At 38.3% G+C, this 24,428-nt stretch overlaps 1 protein-coding gene across 1 annotated transcript in view; it reads right to left on the bottom strand.

Annotated features, from left to right (window-relative positions):
* The window catches only part of ACVR2A (activin A receptor type 2A), a 66,874-nt gene that overhangs the window by 16,651 nt on the left and 25,795 nt on the right, over nt 1-24,428 (bottom strand). The window contains exons 2-4 of the mRNA XM_009643422.2: nt 12,788-12,995; nt 10,360-10,469; nt 8,733-8,887 (exon numbers count right to left, since the gene is read on the bottom strand). Of these exons, the coding sequence (XP_009641717.2) occupies nt 8,733-8,887; nt 10,360-10,469; nt 12,788-12,995 (473 nt within the window). The remainder of the gene's footprint in view (nt 1-8,732; nt 8,888-10,359; nt 10,470-12,787; nt 12,996-24,428) is intronic.

Below are 24,428 nucleotides of genomic sequence, written 5' to 3'. Positions count from 1 at the left end.
TTATTGACAAACAGGTCATCATATATTAGGTCTATATTACTAAATTTAATCAATAAATCTGGCATGCTAGAGGTGTAACTAGAACAAGTGAACTTGAAAACACGATATACAGCACACGTAAAGGAAGATTACAATACTAAAGATTCTTTCAAAAAAGTCACATGAGTTTACAGACAGTGGAATGAAGTTCATTATAAAAACTTAAGTCCCAGAGCACTGTTACTGAAACTTAAAACACATTTTAATGACACACGCCTGTTTGTGCAACTTTAATCTCTTTTATTGAACAATCTCATTGCCACTCAAGCAGAGAAGCGCCAAGACGTCTTTGTTGCTCCTCCTGCGCTTTTACCTCAGCCATCTTCTTTGTCCTTTATAATTTGATCAGATAGATGTTGCAAGAGCATGAAATGCAAACACTTGAAGCATTCAGCTGCCACGTAACAGCAATCATCCTTTTCTTCACCCTTGTCTTTACATTCTTAGATGCTACAGAGCGCAGGGCCAACAAGAGGCTTTCCTCTGTGCTTGAAAACTGTCTAGCACACACTTAGCATTATCTAAATAATTCATAATAGAAGGGCTGAAGTATTTCTTGAAGGGCAGATTAGTTGGGATTCCGATTTATAAATACTGTAGTGGAGCTTGCTGCCACTGACAGAGAACTAAAGAACACGGGAGCCCAAGAGGATCACTCCTCCTCTCGCCATCGGTCAGCAGACCACTGGAGATGAGGAGAACACCCACACCAAGAGATTGAAGCAGATTCTTGCAGGACCTGTATAGCCTGCAAATATTTTGGGGGCACTTCGTAAGGGGCGGGGGGGGAACCCCAAAGCCCCCATCAAACAAAAAACCCAAACCCTTAAACTGGTTTTCAGAGTAGCTGGTCATCACCTTCAAATCTCCATGAGCTGGTGGTGCCAGTAGAATGACAGTTGTTCCATGTATACTCAGAAGAACTACAAATAAGATTCTGCAGCACGAACTCCATAAACCATGAGCAGTTACTGAAATAAGTTCCTCCTCCAAGCCCCCCATATTCCTTTGCCAGAAACAGCAGCCAAGAAAAGTATTGCTCAATCCGTGAATCTGATAGGGAACGGCTACTGAACAGAGTAATAGAAATATCTCTGTGTGCTCACATTTCTACTAACTCAAGCAGTCAAAGAACAGACAATAACTGTTAAAAAAAATTTAAAAAGCATTGCTTTTATGAAAGAGTTATTCAAACATCTTTCCTGTAGCTGTAAAAGATTTATTAGTAATTTTTTCAGGTCTATTTGCTATCAAAATTCTCCAGCTCCTGAGAATTATGTAAATTCCTCAGAAGTAAGGAAAAAAAGATACGTGAATCCAACCTTTTTGCTCTTACCATAATAAGAAACTGCAAACATGAAACTGAGAAATAAGAGTCCTCTCCCATGCCTCTCAGTACTCTCTTAAGGGGATCAGCTTCCCCCAAACACTACAAAATTAGACATGCATGAAAATTTTCAGGAGATTTATGTACATCATGGACCTTCTGATTTTAAAATCATTGATTGTCCTTCCCTCCAGACGACAGACCACCACCTCGGACTTTCCATTAGAAATCGAATTATCGCCAGTTTAAGTAGTATCAGGCTATTACAGAAATGCAACTGTGCTTTCTTCTGTCAGGAATTAATACAACTCTTATAAATAAAAACTGGGAGCAATTACCACCACCACCACCCCACCCCCAATAGCTATCTTCCACACAAATGTATATAAACACAGTGGCTTCCCATTTATACTGCCTGAAAACTACTTCTAAAGGTTTTATCGGAGGTTAGGGAAATGCTTGGGATATTTGCAACCCATCAGACAAAACCAAGCAGTGTAGTGTGGCCTTTTCCAAAATTTGGGCTCTCCACAATCATACTCTGAACTTCAAACATGTCGCAAAAATCTTTACAGACATAGTGTTCAAAATAAATGCAAATTATTGTATTATAAATTAATCACAGTGATTCCTTCATTTGTTCCTAACTAGTACCCTAAATATGGCATCTGCCTATTCACCCAAAGTCCCTCAATCTCTTTGGAGGACGTAAGGTAAGGTGAATTACTTTTGCATACCTTGTGAAATGTGTAATTCTCATCCACTTAGCGATATAAAATATTACCTAAAAGATGCCAACCTCAAGCATTCAGGATAGCATATCTGAGGATATGCAGCAAACTAGACTTTGTTATGGAAAATCATTAAAAAGCTCCTGAAGGTACAGTACCAGACTGCAGACTTCAAGAGATCAGTATTTCAGCCTTCCAAAGTGTTCCAAAGCACGATTAGTCTCAATGTGGTCTCCGACTTCAAGAGATCAGTATTTCAGCCTTCCAAAGCACTATTAGTCTCAACGTGGTCTCAGTAACGTAGACTATTTTGAATATTACTGTTTACAATGAATGAAAACCAGAGAGAAATTCTTCAAGGAAAATTAAATATAGTGCTGTAAAAGCCTTCAGTGTCTTGTCAGTTGTTAAATGTGTATATGCCAAGTCAACATTTATGGGAATAAGACATAAAGTACTGCCTACGTCCAGCTTTATCAGAGGGACACACATCATGCACCACCCTCTCAGACCCACAGGGCCTACTCCTAAAACTAAACCAGCTTTTCAATAAGCCAGGAATAATGTAGAGTATTGAAAGCATTTATAAGACAGTGCTCTGCTTGACTCACTGCAAAAGCACAAAGTAACTTGAAGCTCACTATAGAAATAAATTCAGAACTTTTTTTTTTTAAACTTTAAATGTACTTACAAAGTTCCCTTTAGGCTGCCATTCAGGATAAGATACCGTAAGTCTGGAGTTGTATTTTCTTACCTCTTTGAAGACTTAAAAAAACCCCCAAAACAAACCCGCTGCATTTGTGGTTTATTTAACTGCAGATAGCTCATTCTGAAAGCAAACTGAGAATTCAGAGAAGTAAAGAAAAATTTTAAAAAGCTATCAAGATTTAGAGCCGAAGTTTTGGTCTGGTTGTAGAGTGAGCATTGAAAAACCATTCATCACTTTATGTACTTGGCTTTCAATTATTTGTCATACAAATTCTTCCCTCTGTTAAAGATTTTAAGCAACTAATTGTATTGTAATAGCCCATGATTTCTTAAAAAAAACAAAAAACCCCACACTGTTACAAGCTACTTACCTACCACACATTAAGGACTCCTTACCTATAAAAACTTCTCTACTGCATTGTCACAGTATCCTTATATTCATGGGTTTTTTTTCCCTTTAAACAACCATACCATGGTTGTGCCTCACAGTACCACAACCAAAGGATAGCACTGGATCTTTCCCCTGTCTCATTCCAGCTACTGATTGGAATGAATTGTAGAAGAAATTCTGATTAGTCCTGAAGATATGAAACGCAGTATTAGAGAATGTGAAATCATGCACACATCTAGCAGTCCGTATCTTGAGATCACTCAGCTATTCCTTTTTAATACCAACATTGCCACTCATTATATGTTAATCATTCATTAACCACCGATACGTACCCAACCATAACTCCTTCCTAGCTATCCACAAGCTCTAACTCAGTCTTTATCTATTTTTTTAAAATTCTTCCTCTTTCTGAGCTCCAGCTTTTCTTTGTTGATCAGTCTTTTTTCCCATTTCATATAAGCACCTGGCTTCTCACCCATATATTTTTCAAGTAGCTATTAATCTTCCTAGGTTTGGAATAAGTCCTTGTAAAAAACACTTCTCCTTTTCTTATTCTTAATTTTTCAAGTGTTATAATGTTTCTATTAAAATATGTATAACAACAACAAGAAAAAAAAATGTGGCTGGAAGACAAAAGTGTAAAAAAACCCAACTGAACACTTGGTTTAATTTCTTCATTCTTCTTCAGCAGCCAACTGCAATTTTCCTAATGTGGCACAGGGATAAAGATTATCCCAGAAATTCTAAGTGCACAAGGTAGATTATTTCACATGATAAAAGTTAATTTAGAAAATAAAAACAACAAACGAAAATCTTTTCAAATGTCAACCATAAAAATTTTCCCTTTGCTACCTACTTTCTGAAAATAAACCATTTGGGTTACACACACACCCACCAAACTCCTTAGCACAGGTCTGGTGGCCTAGACCAGATGTCTGAGGTCAAAAAAATGCTGCAAAGAGCAGAGCCTGTTTTGTTGTGTGTTCTTTTCCTATTAGTTTCCAACACAGAATTTGTTATTCCACTGCTATACACATGCAGTCAGACCTGCAGTCAGTAATTCAGAATATATCTTGCATCTGCCACTACTAGAGATTTTTCTCAGTCATCATTATTCACCTCACATTCTGTGATACTGTTTTCAATTTCTAATTTCTTACAGCTGAAACTGAAATATCAAAACCATGACATAGCTACAAAGATCTATTCATACTTGGGCGTCTTCAGGAAAAGACACACTGAAAAAAGACTATCATGGTATGGTAGTGAAGGGAGCCATACCAATTTTACTTTATTTAATTTATGTTCAAAAAACTTTTGGGACCAGAAGATAATGATCAATATCTCTTTATACTTGACATATGTGCTTCAATTATTCTTAATTCTTGGTTCAGATAGCACATTACTTGGAAGACAAGGGATGTTCTCCATACATATAGGACCAGTGAGGTTCATGGTGTAAAAAAACCCCAAAACCCCCAGAAACGAAGCACATAAAATATTACTGTGCTCAATATAGGGACTATTGGGTGAAAAGCTTAAAGGAAGTGACATATAGGAGGTCAAAAGCAGAAGATGTAGTTGTATTTTTCAACTACGTAACCCTCCTCTCTGAGGAGAGAAAGGAATGGTAATTCCTAGCAACTAAGCTTGCTTTTATGCACACTCTTAATAGACAGAATCTGTCCATTCCGAGTTTTTACATTTCTGGTTAACACCAAACTGGCCTAGATCACGGCTTTCTTGTGCTTAGTGATTAAAAACAGGATGCATCTTTGACCCAAGTAATTTCAAACATTTCAGAAGAAAGCACAAAAATAGGTTATGAAGACATTATGTGAATCTGTAAAGCTTTTCTTCAACCCTCTCAACATATGACTCTTATTTTAAAAACAACACAAAACAAAAAAAGCAACTCGGTGATCCAGTAAGATATTCCTGACTTGGGCACTCAAGAAAAAGTACAAGAGGTTAATTCTCTCTTTGCACTGTACGGATGTAAAACGTTGGGAGCCACGGCTCTGCAAACTGATAAAACCCAAAAGTGTTACTTGTGTCAGTTATGCTATAAAAGAGGTTATGGTCCTATCTATCAGATGACAGGGCGGTAACACCACAGTCGTAATTAGCATTGACTGACAACTCTGGCCCAAGCTCAAGGGATGTAAAAAATAAATGAGCATAATATATCAACTCCTTGCCACCCGCGTTCATATTTCTACCAGGATTATTGGTAGGACGCTAAACTACACCTAATTTGAGAGTGAAAGCCTTTGCCTGTGAAGATGCTAGTGTTTCATTTCCAGTGTACCTGGTGCTCATGAGGGAAAATTAACCAGGCGAGAGTAACTCTTTTCTATACAAAAAGACACAGATCCAAATATTTAAAATACTAATCCATTTTTTGGTAAATTTTATCAGACATATGAATGTAGGATTGCTGCATGATTAAATCAAATATAAATAAGAACATGAAAAAGTTCTTTCAAAGCATTTTACACATACACATATGTATTTAGCAAACTTACAGTTGTTAACTCATTTAAGAAATGAAAGAGTGACAGATTTTATAAAATTTGACAGTCAGCTTTAACTAGATAACACCCCACACAATGAAGTGAGGCATACAGTTAACAGCACAAACAAGAGACCGAGAAGTACGTAAGCCAAGACTAATGGGAGCGGCACCTCGGAGCACGCAGCTCCGCCGTGGCTGTCCCGGAAAACGCTTTGGGACCCGCTGAGCACTTCCAATTCGGACACCAGCAAGGAGCGTCCCAGCAGTTACCTGCTCCAGTAACCCCCCCGACCAACCTCTCTACCCAAATATCTGAAAGAAAGCAAGAATGAAACCTGCAAGGAGCAAACAAAAACAGCTATTGCTTTCCAATCCAAAACTAAACATATAAACTAATTCTGCTACATGAAATTTTAAGATCATTATCTGTACTTTCAAAGGGAATATAAAGTTAAGTTAATCCACATAGCTGTGTACCGAGCTCAGTTTGTGTAGGAACTGCCTGCCTGATACGTGCACGTACTGTGAAACAATTTTACTTTCAAAAGAAAATGCAGTGGGTTGCATTCTCTCAGATATTTGTCCTTTATATTTCACTACAGCTTCAAAAATTTCTTTTAGCATATTTCTTCCCTTTTTTCAAATATTCCAATTTCTTTCCCTTTTACCCTCTGATTTTTTATTTACTTATCCCTTCTCCTAACTCTTCCAAAATTTCTCATTCTTCAGTGCTTCTCATTTTTATCTTTTGCTTATTATTCCTCATCTATCCTTTAACTTCTCCTGAAAGAAAGATCAGTACCAGGGCATACTGCACCTAAGCACTCCCATCACCTTCCGAGAAAATGAGATAACCTTTAATCCGTATCTCATACAGAAATCCCTGTTTTCTAGCGAGTAACTGCTATACATCTGATCCATCCATTCTGCCATTTGCTACGGAAAGATTTAGAAAAGAATCCATTCACCTACAAACTCTACTGGTGCCCTAATTATTAAATATAATATTTACTATATTAATTGCATAAATATTTAAATGTTTGTTTCGTGGTTATAAAATTATGAATACTTTTCCCTCTCTTCCTGCTTCCTCTGCCTCCTGTTCAAATCAGCTCTAATCAAATTTAAAGTGGGAAATACTGCTCTGCTGCATATGGGAGCATATTTATACATTCTATTTCCATAATAATTTCATTTAGTTTTTCAGGCAGAAGCAGCTTTTCCTGACTTTCCGCATCAAACCTTAATGCCTATTCACCACAAGATAAGAAAATGTTATTACGCCATAACTAGCTCAAGCACCAACATATACTTATCCCAACAGATACAATCTGAGCATTAACAAAACAGGTTATTACCCTATTTATTAAAAACTTATGACGTGTCCACTCCTGCACCAAACACAAACCATGTGAGAAAAGAACAGCAATAAAAAGGAGGGAGAATATCAAAATTCAAGTTCTTGGAATCTCACACGTATTTAACATTTGCTTGCTTTTCTATCACTTTATCCGTTACCTATTTAATTTCTCTCAGTCTAGAAAGGAAAAATCACATGCTGAAATTATTCAGACACCTAGCAGTTATGAATTTGATCTTACAGTGAAAACTACAAGGTTGATGTAAAGTCCCAAATACATAAAAATTCAGATGGATGAAATAATTATGCTAACAGATTGCATGAAGTTTGAGGATCTGCAATACTTTCTGCAAGGACGGGAAACATACATTTTTCCTCTAAATTATGTTCTTTTCATTTGGCAAGAACATATGCCCACTGCCTCCCCCCAAATTTTTCTTATCTAGTACTATGAAACTGAAACTAAAACAATTTTATTTATCAACCACAGGCAACAATGCTTCCTGGAACACCCTGAAGTCAAGCAGTAACACCGAAAATATCACAGAAGCTGGCAGTACAGACCAAATACGTGTCGATCCTGTTTAAATGCAATCCTACCAAAAATAACAAGTGTTTGAATTTTATTTAATCATAAATAGCATCATTGTATGAGAGGGAATGTATTCTGAGTGGTCACTGCACTGAGTTAGGAAGGTTCAGTTCTATTCCTACTGCAAACCCTCAAGTGTTTGTCTCTCCATTTCCACTTCTGCATTTTGTTCATCTTTTCTGCTTTGGTTGGAAGAGTTTGCTGTCTTAATTCTGTTCCATAAAGGCCTTCTAATCTCAATTGAATCTCTACACATAGCTAAAGGAAGAGGAATTCTAGGATTAATACTAATTACACCTGCTGAGGTTTGTTTTGATGCAACACTAGCAGTTTACCTTTCAAATTTGGAGACCACAATCTCACAATGTTTTCTAAGTAAAATACACACACTGCTAAAACTGAAACGTTTTAAGACAAAACACAAAACACATAAACAAGTAAGAGGAAAAAGATGGCAGGCATCACAGTAAGGCCGGGAGCTGAGCTATGTCCTGGAACTATGCTTCAACTGAAGATTTTCTTTACGTTGCCTTTAATTGATACCTGTATCCCAGTTCCACGCTTTTTCAAAAATAGAAGCTTCTACTAGTTACTATTTTCTGTTCACTGCAAACTGTCATTATGAATTAGCGTGCCCCCTTAATTTTTGTTTTAAGCTAAGCATTACATGAAGCTCAACCACAAGTACCTGAGCGCAGCTGTACAAAACTTTGGGACAAGTAGACCTTTTAACTACGTGGGACCTCAAACCTCCCACAGCCGTCCAGCAATACTGCGTCTTTGCTACCTGACATTTTCTGCTTCATTTTTCTCCTCCCAAACATACAGATGTGTAAAAACATTAAGTAGTTGCTCATACATTCATCAAATCCCTATTAATTAAAAGAGATCAGGCTATTGAAGTAAAGCTTAATTTTCTGCTTTTACAGCTAGCAAGCATTAGCACCTCTAAACGAGGAAAGTAACAGGAGACTTCAGCCATGTGACAGATGCACGCCCCTTTCTCTCCTCTTCAGAAAACGTTTTTACCATTCAAAAATACCAGAATCATAACACAGCGACTTACTTGGGTTGGAACGAGTACTGGAGGATACGCTAGCTTGTGATGTCTGTACATCCAAAACGAAAAAAGCACAATCACTGCAATTCCCATTATAGGCACCAATGAATAAAGCAAGGTATTGAACAGAGGTGGCTTAGGTGTAACAGGATTGGAAGTTGCTGAAGAAAAAAAAAAAAAGGATACAACTTTTAAGAAACAAAAATCATCCAGAGTTTGAAATGTCTAGCATCCTGATTTTCTAAAAATTCTTGCCGTCAGCACAAGAGGCTAACAATACTTGATTAAATAGCATACTCTACTATAAACAGACACATACTTAAAAAGGAGCATTTTGGAAAGCACAAAAATAACTTTGATCCCCGGATTTACACATCAGCACATCTAACTTTTTTGTGCCTCTAAGTTCTGGCTATCTATAGTGTGTAAGAGTTGTTTGTATTTTAAAAAGACTGCCAAGAGTGCCATCATCTAATGAGTGAAAAAAGAACAAATACAGAGGTTTAGTCTTTAGTTATGACATCTTACGATTTAGACCAAGTAGAACAGGCCAGATATAATCTGCCAACGTTTCTATGCACTGTTGATTTGCTGAAATGAAAAGCTCTCTAGCTGAAGCCACTTCTGTAGGACCTCCAGAAAGGCTCCAGAAAAGCCCAGCTTCAGGGGCAGCTGGTGCAGGAGCAGCCACAGACCCCCAGGGCAAAAGGAGTTTCATGGGAGTGCAGAATGTCAGTTATTGACTTAGCAGTATCACTGACAACAGTGACAAGAATATCTGTTGGGTCAAAGGCTATTTTAATCTCATAGAAAATGTTATTTAATTTCATAAACAACTTCCTCTGGCTATTTGGTACACAAGACATTTGCTGTTTTCAGTTGTTATTGACATTATTCAGTTTTCCAACAAAGATTAGATTCTTGACTGCAAGAAGATACGCAAGAATAATCAAATAATCTTTTTGTTATTGTTTTTTAAAAACAATTGTTTGTTAAGTCTGGCTATCTGATTTTCTTTGTAACCTGGGACGAAATTCTTTCCCCCTTTTCAAAGGTTACTGTGTCAATTTACAGAGAAACTCAAAGGTCCAATTAGTTTAAGGAATTAGCGAGAGCACTGTCTCAAGAAGAGGAGCATTCAGAGGCTGGTACATGTATATAAGGATGATACGGCTTTCGGCCCAGTGATTTATAGACACTTACAGAAGCTTAACTATACAATTAAGGTAAGATTTGACAGTAACTTCTGTATCTTAAAACAGCCAATTATTTCAGATTATCCTTCCTTCTCACCCTTAGAAAAGAGCTGAAGTACCTTTTATCGATTTAAATTACTCCTAGTATAAAGACCTTTCAAAATTGAAGGAATGAACTGGCAATTTCCTAGGCTCTTTATGTGAACGCACACAGCACTGTCATCCAGGAATCAGAAACCTTCTAGTAGGAAAAACTAGTGTTGAAAAAAGTCTTATCTCCTGAACATCAGCACTGTCATCCAGGAATCAGAAACCTTCTAGCAGGAAAAACTGACCACATCGTGTTGAAAAAAGTCTTATCTCCTGAACACGCACAATATTAAATATTTCTGAACTCTGCTAAGCAGTTCCTTCATAAATGTGTTAGGCTAACTTACGTTGCGTGACCTCCATTTCTGGAAAATAGAAAAAGCGTTCATTACACATGTTGCCTTCACAACAACAGAAAAACACTTCAGGGCTGTCTTTCTTCTCTATGCAATCATTCCTATAAAATATAATAAAGAAAAAATTATTGAGCTTAAGTCGGGATTTTTTTGTTCAAGAGAAAACATAATTATATACTTAAAATGTAAATTGAACTTCATTAAATCATCCAGGATAACATACGACCCAAATACGAGTTAAACTAAGGTTTTGTTCATTATTTTATATTGCAATGAAATATCTTTAATTTTAAAACTGAAACAGTGGGGGTTTTGCTATTTTTAAGACAAAGTTAAAGAAAACCACCAACAGGATGCATGTCAAAATCTGACAAAAATCTGAAGAAGAGTTCACGATCTAGATTTAAACAGGACGAACAGTCGATAAAATGGCTAGCGCTTAACCAGAAACTCACAGTAGAGGGTTGCATGGGTTGGCGGTAAGTGGGAAGGAGAATTTTTAATTTATTTTTTTTTTTAAAAAGAAAATTTGTGCTATTTCCCCTGTCTACTTTATGCTCATGGACAGGGTTTATTTCACTCAATGAATTAACTGCAGGAAAGGGGTTCTTTTAACAGAAAAGCTGAAACTATTCAAGTAAGGAGAGAAAAATAAGAGTCATGCAGGAGACAACTTGACAGCAGAAAGAGAAGAACTTGAAAATCCTGCAGAAATAGTTGAGGATTTTAAATACAGCTGAAGAATGTCAAAAGTGTTGGGTTCATCTTCAAAAATCAGGTTATTTTATAGAACCAGCTATTACAATTACACTGCACTATAACTTCCATAAAACACCTATTCTTTGGTGCTCTTAATCTGCTGTGGTTTGGAGTTCATCATACTGTAACTGCCTGTTTAGTAAACTGCTCCTCACTCCCAGAGATAAGATTTTGTTCAATGGATATTTTAGGCAAACACGGCAGCATGCATTCTTATGAGAAGTTACAGTTAATGAGGTCTTACGAGCCAGACAAACTTTTACTCAGTTTTCAACTATTCCCTTAATGTCCTTCCTGCATTTAATTTCTTCTTCCAATTTCTTTTTTTTGCTCAAGGGAAAATTTAATACCAGTTTTTTTTTTAGCCTGCTCAAAGATACATGTGTAACTAGACGGAACTACAGAACCCAAATCTATTTCAAAATCAAAAAATTCTATTTCCATCCTAGAAGTTTAACATTTTGCAGATATAAACTTAGTTCAGAAATCATAAATACCCCCACTCCTTCTGGAAAGCAACACCTAAGACTGGATTAAAAAAAAAAAAAACAAAAAACAACCAAACCAAAATGAAACCAAACCCAAGAAAATCCCCAAAGTACTGTCCCATCCTGAGTGATTTACAATTACTAGATACTAGTAGTAACAATATATTTCATTAAAATCCTTCTTCGCCTTCTAGCACAACTGAATTTCAAGTCATGCTGTGCAAGCAAGCTTGCAGATGCTTTGCTACTTCTCTGAGAAACAGATAAATCAGAACTACTGTTCAACTTGGCTTTAAACTGTCATTAAAGGAGAAAACATCCTAGGGGGGAGGGAACTTTATTTAGTAGAAATGACTATAAATGTTGAATGAGTAGAAGAAATCATTAAGAAAGACAAAAGGAAAATTTTTTGAAGTATTGCTAAAAATAACTTCTAGATACATTTTAATGAAGAACTATTATGCATTTATTTTCTTAATCATCTCTTTTCCAAAACAGAACTATTTTTGTCACATAAAACTTAGTTCAGTATTCAAAGAACTGTAATACCATTTCTTAAGAGAGTCATGACCTTTATTCAGCCAGTATCTAACAAAACCCAAGCCCTGCTGTTACTGCTCACGAGTACTTGCTAGACCATCTGTTATAAAAAAATGACTGGAAGTTTAGAATATTCAATGTTTCTTAGAGCTGCCACTGAGGTGAGTTTTTCAATAAATCGGCAAAATACTTCTACATTTAACTGAAGAACAGACACAATGTGCTGACCTTCCTACTCCAAAGACTTTGGAAAAGCGAATTACAGAATTTTGCATTCTGGTTTCAATAACCATATTGTTTAGCAATAACAAGTCATTAGAAAATCTATTATTAATGGTCTAAAAAAGAATAAATTAAACAATTTTTTTTAATATATAGTAAGTAAATAAAAGAAGGTAAAATAACAAAAGACAAAGTACTTGGATGAAGTCAGGTCCCTAAATACAGGTGTGTGAGCAAAAAATCCACGTATATGTGTGCGTGCACATCTAAAACCAAGATCACTATTCATAGACTACTGTATTATCACTTGTCTCAAGTACTGTTTGCAAAGGGGAGGCTGTATAAATTATGGACAGGCGAAGTAGTTTAAAGTTCAAAAGAATTTAAAATTTGTTAGAAAACTCACTTACCTGTCATAACAATTGATGTCATCTAGCCAGCAACCTTGCTTCACAATTTCAATTGATCCAGAAATATTCTTCCATGTAGCAAAACAGTGTCGTCTTTTATCTTTATCACCATAACAAGGTTCAATACCACTCCGATTTGTTTTATCTTTTTCCCAATTAGCGTTGTAGTAGATACACTCTTGTGTTTCTGATCTGCCAAGTATGGCACCTTTTAGGAATGAAAAGTAAACCACAATTAAATGGCATTCTGAAGGATGACACATATAAAGTCAAAACCAGGATGTACTAAAATATCATAACACCACGTGCATGAATATACCCCCTCTCCTCCTTTTTTAATAAAGAAAGAAAACATTTAAAGTTCACTAGCATTCCAAGTAAGCATTGAAACATAAAACAAAGATCTTCTGTTAAGTCAAACAGTGATTGGGATAACTTACCAAGATTTGAAGAAATAAAAAACCATTTATGACAATACTTCTCCCTGAATAGCAATAGCAGGGAACAGTAAAGATTTGGTTATAATATTAGCCAAACAAGAAGTTTTAGCTAGTAGAATTTAGCAAAAGGCATTTTCATCTCTTACGTTGTTAAACGTGTGTGCTGGTTTTGGCTGGTATAGAGTTAATTTTCTTCACAGTAGCTAAGATGGGGCTATGTTTTGGATTTGTGCTGAAGACAGTGCTGATAACACAGGGATGTTTTTGCTCCTGCTGAGCAGGGCTTACAGAAGGAGCTGGGAGGGGACACGGCCAGAACAGCTGACCCCAACTGACCCCAGTGATATCCCACACCGTACGGCGTCATGCTCAGCAGAAGAAGGAGGTGGGGACGTTGGGAGCGATGGCGTTTGTCTTCCCAAGTCACCGTTACAGTGCGATGGAGCTCTACTGTCCTGGGGATGGCTGAGCACCTGCCTGCCCATGGGAAGCAGGGAATTAATTCCTTGTTTTGCTTTCCCTATTAAACTGTCTTTACCTCAACCTACGAGTTTCTCACTTTTACCCTTCCCATTCTCTCCCCATCCTGCGGGGGGAAGGTGAGTGAGCGGCTGGGGGCGGGGGGGCTCAGTTGCCAGCTGGGGTTAAACCACAACGTGCCAAAATGGCAGACTGTACATGTTAGAAACGTAAACCCAACTAGTAAATTCAGTTTTAAACCATCAACATCTCTTCCCCTAGCTTTCATCTGCAACATAGCTTCTTAACACAAAGCACTGAAGTATAAGCCACACTATGCTAAACCAGTGTATTTTATGTCATTCTGATTTGCCAAGCGAGCAACTGGAATTGAGACCAAGAGGTGTGAGGCAACGGTTCCTAATCAACAAGGGTAGTTGCTGGTATTTTGCTGGCTGATCCCACCCAGTCAACCAGCTGCAACGTAGAAGATCACAGGTCTTCTTCATAACTCAAGAACCACGTGCTTCCACTCTCAGAGCACCCAGGGACACGTCTCCCCTTCCCACATCACGTGCCCAACATATGCAGTGGGATCAACCACAACGGCTGACGTGCAGGCTTTGGGCAATAAAAGCCAAGTGGTGTCTGGAGGCCAAAGCACTGATTCAGTCAGTATTAAATGTGCTGTGGACCCTAACGGACTATCAGTCTGGCTTAACCTACCCTGATAGCATGCCATTATTTTTTTTTTTGTCATTCCAGTATTCTTAAAAAGAAAAGTTTCTGAGCTTTTGACTTTCACTGTGTCTTTTAAGTAACAAATGTAATTGATTCATCAATGCCTACTGACAACCTACAGCAAAACCCAGCAAATGTTAAGACTGAGGCACCTCTAAGTGGAGCTAACTTCACAGTCTTAATGTGGTATGAACAACTAATCTGGCTTCTACAAAGGTAAAAAGGTTGTTAGGATGCAAAACCATTAACAAAATACTAGAAGGGAGTAATAACCAGCTTTTACTCCTGTTTTTATCTTGTCAAATACTGCCAAGAGCATGTCATTAATCTTCATCATTTAATGTGGATTAAAAATGTGGAAAAACAGGGGAAGAAAGAAGAGCTAAAGAGTCAGAGGACCCGTTTCAGAATTGAGGAAGGGTCAGGATGATGTTTACTCTGCCTGTGCACCCATTTGATATTTTCAAGAGAGACAGGTACATTAGACATCATGCTGAAGATCAGATTTAAACAGAAAAGGTCTTCCATAGCAGTTTCATACATATTTATTTTATCACTCATCACCTCCTTTATTCCCATATATTCACAATAATTTTGATACACTAGCTATTGCCTTGTAGCCATACCCATACCTCCCATTCTCCCACTCCAGGGTATAACAAGCAGAGCAGCCATCACCCTGACTTCTTTGCTGGGGTGAAATCTTTGCCACCCGGGCACTTGACCTTCTGCAGTGGTAGGAGGTGGGGGTCGGGGTGACCAGTACACTGGTGGAGGCTTCCATCACATAACACCTCCTCAAGCACACACAACCAACAGTAAGGCAATCTTGCTCAGTAAGCAGACCTGACAAATTGCACCTCTCAGGGTGATGAGAATTATTTCAAAATGAAAATTGCTGCAGCCCTCTTCAAGTGCAGCACAGGACGTCAGTCGAGTGCAGCGCTGACCATACTAGGCATCCCACATTACCACCTTTAGAAACTTTTGACTTTGACGCATTCCAAAAATAGGCAGAGGATGCTGCTTACGCTTTTTGGGAAAGAGCCTGGATGTTCAATGGGAGAAATGCACTAGCCAGCTGGTAACACTGCGAGATGCAGCATGTTAACTATTATATTCTTTGTGCTGCGATGGCCTGACCTTTACAACTCCCAGCTATGGCAAGAAACAGATGAGGCAACAGATTGAACAATTTGGTTCTGTCAGTGCAATAAAGCAGAAGTCCTGGATTTATCTCATACGTGCCATTCCTTTTCTTCTGCTGCCAAGCCTAGCTTTGAAGGACCATAGACAAGCTGAATTTGATAAAATACAGTAAAATTAACTTTGCACAAGTATTTTCCTTACACGTCTTCTTTATAGTCAGCGTTTCTTACCCATTAATGCTCTGAATCAGTTCAACCTATCCAAGCAGCCAGCAATCATAGTGTTGGTTTAATGACTTTAGATCTGACTGGAACATCTAACCGCAATACCTTCTCTAGGGGCAGAGCAGACATTTGCAATAGGTCTGGCCAGACTAAACTGATGTATGGACGTACCAGCACAATCTTGGCTTAACCTTTCAAATTAGGAAAGCAGAAACATGGTGAAGCAAGGGAAGAGGAGAAGGGGAACCACACGACGGTGGCAGCCCTGAGCCCATTGCACAAAGGAAGCATCTGCTTATCACCGGTTTTGTCACCTCCTCCACAGGAATCAAACTCTTAAGGAAGGGCAGCTGGCATTTACAACAAAAGCAAGTGTATTTGGGTCCCAGTTTAGGCATAGTATGTCTATAACAACTCCTAACCCATTTTGAGTGCTGACAAATTGCTTTCAAATGAAATTGTCAGGTCTTTGGGAAATCTATTACTGAGTCTCAAAAGGCAAAATGCTGCCGTTGAAAGAAGCCGTGAGCAAAGCACCACCAGTCATATGGACTGAACTTAAGTCTGAAAGCTTCCGAGAAGAAAACACAATGAAAAACCAAAGCGTATTCAAGTATGTAATAGAGTTTAGTTTCGGCATGTTAAGACAGATCACATTTAATATATGCTGTTATCGCATTGCGGCTGTGTGCTGCTGTATCACTATACGTTTGCGTTCATCCACAACAGCTGCAGTAAGAAAAGAAAACCACCATTTGCTAGTGAACTTCTGAACTGCTGTTAATACAGGATACACTGTAATTGTTAGCAGTACAGAAAGCAATTTTATTAGACTGTACATGTGCAGTCTGGAAAACCTCACCTTAGTAGGAATCTGAACTACTGGCTACCACTTTTTCAAGCAGAAAGACTACATGAATGCCTGGGGAAAAAAAAAAGAATTCTAGCCAGTGTTTTTAATTAAAAAAAGGGGCTAACACTGAAATTTATGCCTAGGTAACAAGAAGGACTATACTAACATAGCCTTAATTTAGAAAGGGATTACTGGAAAAAGATTCTGGATGAAATATGAATTCCCTATTACAGATACCACTACATTACACCCAGAGGGAAAAAAAAAAAAAAAAAAAAAAAAGAGATACACCAGCTTCTGGGAGTTTGTCATATAGCTTTATTTAGTAAACCTGAAACCAAGCAACACAACCATATTGGTCTGTAACGCAGGAATGGTTTCATGACTGTTTTAATAAAAAGTCTTGACATGTGATCAAGATCTTCTCCCTCATTTCCTGAGAAGGCTTCAAAACAGACATCCTCCCCCCCCCGCCCTGCGTCTCACTCCTATCCCCAAATACTGCTTTTGCAGCGTACTTGGTTGGTGCGCCACGTAAAGACACAAAGGCTTCCAGTCAAAGGGAAGACGAATCTGTGATTCCTCGCTGGTTTATGAAATCCAGCAGAATTTTTATGCTGAAGTCATGAAAACTTGTGAAAAGGCTACAAAGATTAGTTTGATAGCACTGAGATCTAAAACATCAGTGCAGGGAAAAAAAAACCCAAACCCAAATCTTCCGAAAGGCAGTGTATATGTGTAGATTGCTCTGATGGGTGCTCCCAATCCGCACCTAGCATGTCCTTAACTAGAAGGGAACTAAAAATACAATTTCAAACTTATTTCCGCATGCCTTCCAGCACTAGACAGAACTACAGACTTCTTTTCCATCTAGTGTGTTTTTGAGATGTACTTACCTGAGCCAGAGATGCAAACAGCAACACTGAAGTCTGGAAAAAGTAATCACACCCATATTTCATGGCTGCACAACCCACCCTGACAAGTCCATTACGCTGTACTTGAACTTGATTCTATTATAAGCACTAATGACAGCATCGGTAAGGATTTATATGCAGGAATAGTCATGTAATAGAAAAGGACTTTTTTTTTTTTTCCTGTTTCCTAGAAAACCTAGTATATAAAGGAATGAAAGAGTCAAGTTCAGTCCGGCAGCTACCTATACTTATTGTAGAAAGGTTACTCAAGTTCTGCTATGTTTGAGATTAATTTGAACTCATTCTGAGCACTGAGATCCACAAACATGTAAGGAATGGAGTACTTTATTAGAATAAACTAGTTGAGCAGAATGGCCTGAAACACCACAGGGACTGGACATTGCGAGTGGTTTAGCAGACAGAACGGCACAGTTGCTGAAAGATCTGAATTGTAATGCACTGTTGTAGGGGAACAAAAAAAGGACAGAAAACATAGCATACATAGAAATAGCATCTTGAAAAAAACTTCAGTTACTGTACAGGTATCTTTTTCAAGTACTTGTCTATATATATTATTCTTCCCCGCCCCCAAAGTGATCTCATATACACTTTCTAGACCCACAAATATATCGAAGAACAGACAACAAATACATAACTAAGAAGGCCCAGCTTTGATGTTTCTGCAAGCAGGAAGCAGGTTTTTATCATTCTGTATTTTTTCTGATCACACCCAGGGGTATGTTTCTCAAAGGAAAAATAAGCAGTTACAATAGAAAGGACATATTCTGTCCTCCTCACCCATACCAGTATGTCCCAAACCATATTTCGTTGGTCTTCAGACAAGTATCAGTCCTATTATTGTTGTTCTCAGTGCTCTCAGGTCAAACAAGGACTGTGCTTCATATAAACTGAGCCAAAGTACATTCATTAAATCCAAACACAACAGCAATTAACTTAAGCAATGCAAGAATCAGGAAAAAGATAAACAAGACAGCAAAGTAACAAATCACCTGAACTGTTGTCACACTGCCTTATACAGAAGATGCATATCTGTCCAGACTAGAATTTCTCATTATTGTTCTCCTTTTCAGCATGTTCCACCAAGCCTGCGCTGGAGTTAATCAAAAAGTCATCGGGGAAGAATGGAGAAAGGCCACCAAAGTGCTGCACCTCTGCACAGAAGTCTATGAGGCTTTTGATCTTTTAAGAGGCTAAAAGGTTAATCTTAAAAATTTTAAAATTGACCTGATGTACTAAAAGGTTTGTTTCTTTTCCTAAAATTAAATTTAAAAATGAAAAATAAATGAGAAGTTTTAGTGCAGCTTATAGCTACATAACTCCCATTCTACGGTATTATTGTATGATTGGTGGTGAAGGCTATCAGGAAACCTATATTTGCTTAGTTATCTCATTGTATAATTTGAAAGTATTTCCCTTTTTTTTTTTTTGCAGTTCACACCTTGCCAAAATGGAAAATTGTACAGATGAGCCTGCCCTGGAAGTATGAAATTCTCTTGCTGAGATGAACAATTCTGAAAAAGAGCTTTCCAGAGGAAGAATCCAGTCCTGAAAAACTGAAGAATGATCTACTTAATGGCACTACACTAAGTCTTAAGAGCACAGGTTCCTAAATATAGTGGAAACTATGGATGATAACATCACCTACAAATAAAAAATCCAACTGAGAAAGGAGGTGTAGGAACAAAAAAATAAAAATATTGCTCCACAACTATACTATTAAAAAAATTCCTTGCACGCCCTTGTTTGCTAGATGGACAGCAACAAGATGACAAAACACTTTTCTACTAGAAATTCTACTGGATTTACAGATCTCAGTACAGAAGATAATTTTAAAAAAAAAGTCAGCTGCTATAACCACTTGATGTTATTTTTTATCTCTCTCTACATATATCTTGGGTTTATTTTAAAAAAAAAATTATACTGAGTGTAAATACAGATTCTACTCAGCGTAGACAATATATTCAACCATTCATCTGCTTCCGAACTTAGGCAACTCAGAAACTGTTAGGTACCACTCCTGGATCCAAGAGAGCTTCTGAAACAGAATCAGGTAATGCATGTATTTTACTTTGGAAACAAATGATCAGGCAGCATGCTCGGTATTTGATCTCTCTTTTTGTCACAGATCCAAAGGCTGGTGCTCTGGCAGTGGAAGGTGGAGTTGAACCATTCATTAGCTTTTTTCTGACATTAACCAGCCAGTGCACAATTCATCGGTCTTTCTGATGTGAGCTACAGAATTAATACATACTTGAAGAACTCTGCACACAGCTTGAGTAGACCACCATTTCTCTTCAGGGTGCAAGCAACAGGCCAAAATACGCTGACATTTTTGATCTCATCAACGCTTCATTTTTGCAGTTAAGTGCCACTTAATATTTAAAGGCACTGCAATGTTGTAGTTCTAATAAGAGAGATTTGGCAGACGGGTATCATGCAACTTACACTATTTTTTTGAACAGAAACACCACTTCAGACTAAAAAACACTACCCATATAGACCTGCAACACAAAATTAGATACAATTAAATGAAAGAACTAGGATTTTGGAATCTGTAGAAAAGATGCCCTTAAAACTTCCTGAACCTCCAAGACAGAAGAAACGCTCTACCTGTGAATCCCTATGCAAAAGTGGTCACTTGACCTTTTGAAGTTCAAGCTTCAGTAATTAGCCACGTTTGAAGAAGCCACATCTATAAAATTGTGAGCTCAGCCTGATGACTTCTCCACAATATTTGAGGGAGGCTATTAAACTTTTTATAAATTTAAACAAAGAGCTACAGTTTTCAGAGACCTGAGATTTTAGAAATGGCGCTGGCAGAACTAATGGAAAGCATCTTCAATGGGTGAGGCCACAATTCAAGGAAAAGGATGCAAGTAAAGGTGAGGAACCTCTTCGTTCCATTGTTAATTTGAGAGACTCCATGGTACCATCCAAAGTAAAGTCTCCATCTGAATGGTTAAAGAAGCTGGGATTAAGGGGCAATCATGATACATGGAGTACTCAGAAAGAGGCCACTGCGGGAGGCATTAGCAGTGGCATCTAAATCTCGCTGAACTCTTGCTCAAGAACAAAAGCAGCTGAAATGACTTTTGCAGTGTGTGTTCCTCCCTGCAGTCCCTCTAAGCAGTTTGTCCTATTGTTAGAAGAAATTAATAATATCATAATAGGATTTTGTAGAGAACTTCCATTTTCTGCCCTGTACTTCCGAATATCTTATTTAAGACTCGATTTAAGGAAGTGGAAAAAACCCAAACCTCTGGTGTCCAAGTTTTCCAAAAATCATTTCAGAGCAAAGCATGTGGCAGAAAATGGGGAAAAAGGGTCAGGAGACACTTAAGTTCTTTAGGCAGAAATTAAGGTGCCAGCAGTGGCACAACTGGTACTTATACCATCAGCTGGCTATCTCTGAAATAAAGATTGTCATCCTCTGGGAATCTCTAGAAATTTCAAGTTAAGATAAGTGCTATTTTTCACACTTCTTGACTTCAAGGGAGCACACTAAAACATAGGCTGATGTTTTCAAGTTCAAACATGCCATTCCTGTCACTGCAAGGTGTGAGCAGCACAAAACAGAAAAACTTTCTCATCTACTGTCTAATGATTTTGTAGAGGGAAAAAAAGCTTGAAAGATTCTGTAAATTGTTCGGTTGTTTGAAGCACAGCCTTGGGACTACACTCGGCTCGTACATGCTGATAGCTTTTATAGACGTTACCAGTCAGATGTCCCCTTCCCAACACAACAGAGAAGGTATTACGAGATGATAAAAAACTACCACAACAAGTAACACAGGGCTCAACACTCACCAGAAAAGTTTAAATTCTACAAGAGTCAGAAGTTGAAAAAAAATAGACCGGGGCCAAACAGGCACCAACAACTAGAAATACACACAGTTTCTAATTAGGATTACCCTCCTCTCCCCAGCAAAAAAACCCCAACCAAATAAAAAAAATCAATCACTATAGAAAATAATCACAGTAGCTGACCTCAAAAGAAAAGCCATTTCAAGTCAGCCAAGATTTAAAAGGAAGCGAGAAAAAGGGACAGATGAAAGGGCCAATGCTTGCCTTAATGGGTCCCTTCCCACCACTCCCCCAAGAATACTGGCCCTTAACGCTGTATGAAGGTTTAAATGTGGAAACAAAACTCAAACAAAAATCTCAATTCAGGTTTTGTGATTAAAGTCTTGGAAACTGGGGTTCTTCTGTACCCTGACTATTTAGGTGGAATCATCTCCAGCTGCCTCTGGACAACGCTCAGGTAGGGCAGCTGCATACACCATTTCCACACTGAGTCTAAGAACGCTCTTATTAAACTAAAGAAGTAAGGTGCTTCCCTGGTAGGCATGCTCCCAGACTAAAGCCTAAATAAACCACCTAAGGATATCAAAACTAGATTAGGAAGATATGAATCGTTTTGAAGGATGACTATCATGCTAGTGGTGGCAACTAGCAGAATTTCTATTTTGAGGCCTGACAGCGAGTTTCCCAGCAATGATCTCAGATACCCGTCATAGCTGTTCATCTGATTTGCAAGTCCCAAGGCAAGCGGAATCCTGCAGTGCCTGGCTGCCAGTATGCGTGCTGCCGCACACCAGTTACGAGAAGTCTCAGTGTAGGCTCCTTCCACTGTAAGGGTCTGCGCATCCATCCAAAGCCTCTCCACGAGTATTCATCTAATGTAGAGGGGTGGCTCAGGAGATAATGTTTGGCTTTTCTTCATACCCTTCCCTATCGTGCTAGATTTTCCAAAGATAAAACAGGGGCCACAGAATTTTAACTATGAAAACAAGGATTTACCTTCAAATAAATGCTATCTTGACAGCTTAGAGAGGGAAGAAGTTTGCTTGTGTCTCTAGAGACTGCATTGAACAATTAAATTATTCTCCACACACGAAGAGGGAATCAGTGTGCAGACAGCTGTAAAGAAGCGGGGACTTCTCCTGGGTGGCACCCTACCTCTACTGCCAGTGCCCAACGGTTTTAGTCCGCTTCCCACCTTGGTTAAGAGCAATACCTCAGTAACACCCAGCTGGGAATCTCTACGCTATTTCTGATCAAAATAATCCTTTCTCAGGGTTGGTATTCGTAGTTCTTCTCAGAGCTGTGAAACTTTGTAAGAACTTCCCAACTGTGAACTATGAAACATTCTTAATAACTTTCTAAAATGGAAGTTTGAAATTCCTGCAACCTTATGGAGACGGGAAATTCTAACATATTAATCACTTAATGAAAAAGCATAAAAATAAATCTTCACAGAAATTCTGTTTGTCTTGAAATTTCCTTATCTGATTAGACAGTAAGACAGACAAGATCAGTAAATGAAACGTTCTCCAACTCTTTTCCTTTACTGTTTAATTCATGCATCTTCCAAATCCTGTTGAATACGACCAACATCAACATTTCACCAGTATGTATCACGAGAAATAAGGAGTGTCTCCTCTTCCCTGCAAGAAGAATCCCTTCTGACCCTTCAAAAAATGAGCGCAGAAGAGGTAAGTCAGGCTAATTACAAAAAATTATTATGCCTTTCACTTTCCAAATCAGTCAAGTTCAATGCAATTGTTCTAATAGTTTGACTGCGAGGAAAACGGAACCACGCACAAAGTCAAACAAAAACACAATCAAGACATCTATGAGGCAAGCATCCAACTTCACATTTGATGCTTCCTCCATGCGATGCATCCTACCCCCACTTCTTTTTCTGTCTTTCAGGACCTTATGTAACTATTTAAAAGACAACAGGACCAGTGTGATTCTGTCTTAAACTCAGATCTCAAACAAGTCTCTCTGTGGGTGTTGCGTCCCACTCTGTGCTATTGCAAGCAAAAACACTACACAGTTATCCTTCATATGCTGATCAAGCTTCTTACTTAAAACTATTTTGCCATTGCTATACTTCACTTTTTTCTGTGGTTACAGCCAAGATCCCAGCCTAAACATACATACAACCAGCTTTAACTATTTTTTTTTTTTTTTTTAAAAAAAAAGCATCAGCTGTATTTTTTTCCTTAAAACTGGCCCAGAAAACTGATAAACTGCTAAGCTATTTGTCTGGCCTGGCTCAGCCAGCAGCTGCCTGGCAGTAGCTAGCTGGCTGGCTGATGAGCACATATACACTGACCAGCAGATCCAGACAAGCTACAGCTGCCCTTGTCCAGATGGCAGCTAACCAGTATGAAAGACAGGTTCCAGATTTGTGTAAACAGCCAGAGGGATTACCTTGGACATGCAGGCAAACAGAATAACGTGGTGCGGAAAAGGCATGATCCAGTACTGAAAGATTCAAGCCTTTTAAGGTTCAACCATTCAACTGAGCTGGAAACCCTTCTTCACCTTCCCTCATTTTAACTCTCCAACATCTTTATGGAGAATCATCAAGTTTAGTTTCGGTCTTGGTTCCACATAGTCAACGATCCAGGAGCTTTTTTGTATTTTCATTCTTTTCACTTCATTACCTCAGCACAACAGCAAGCCTTTCCAAGTTCATCTTCCTTACACAGGTTTGCCAGAACTACATTCAGTACTTAAGACATTTCCAGAGACTTGTCCAGTACCAATATTGGTTTTGTTCGCTAGAAAATACTCCTTCAGAAGCATTTTAGCATCGCATGTGTCACAGCCAAATCACATTAGTAGCTCATTGTATCTGTCCTAATGCAAGACCACAGTTTGAAATACATTTTTAAGTTGCAGTGCAATCAGAAGAGCAGACTCGGCTCTACAGCCTCACAAACAGCTGAACTGGCACAAATGAGTGGAAGTAACTCCTTCCTTCAGCCGCTAAACTTAAATAAATGTCAGACTGCAGCATTACACATCTAAGTAAATACCTATCAG

The sequence above is a fragment of the Egretta garzetta genome, unplaced genomic scaffold (assembly GCF_000687185.1).
Source record: "Egretta garzetta isolate BGI_Z169 unplaced genomic scaffold, ASM68718v1 scaffold208, whole genome shotgun sequence".
NCBI classification, from domain to species: domain Eukaryota; kingdom Metazoa; phylum Chordata; class Aves; order Pelecaniformes; family Ardeidae; genus Egretta; species Egretta garzetta.
This window is presented reverse-complemented; position numbering and strand designations above follow the sequence as displayed.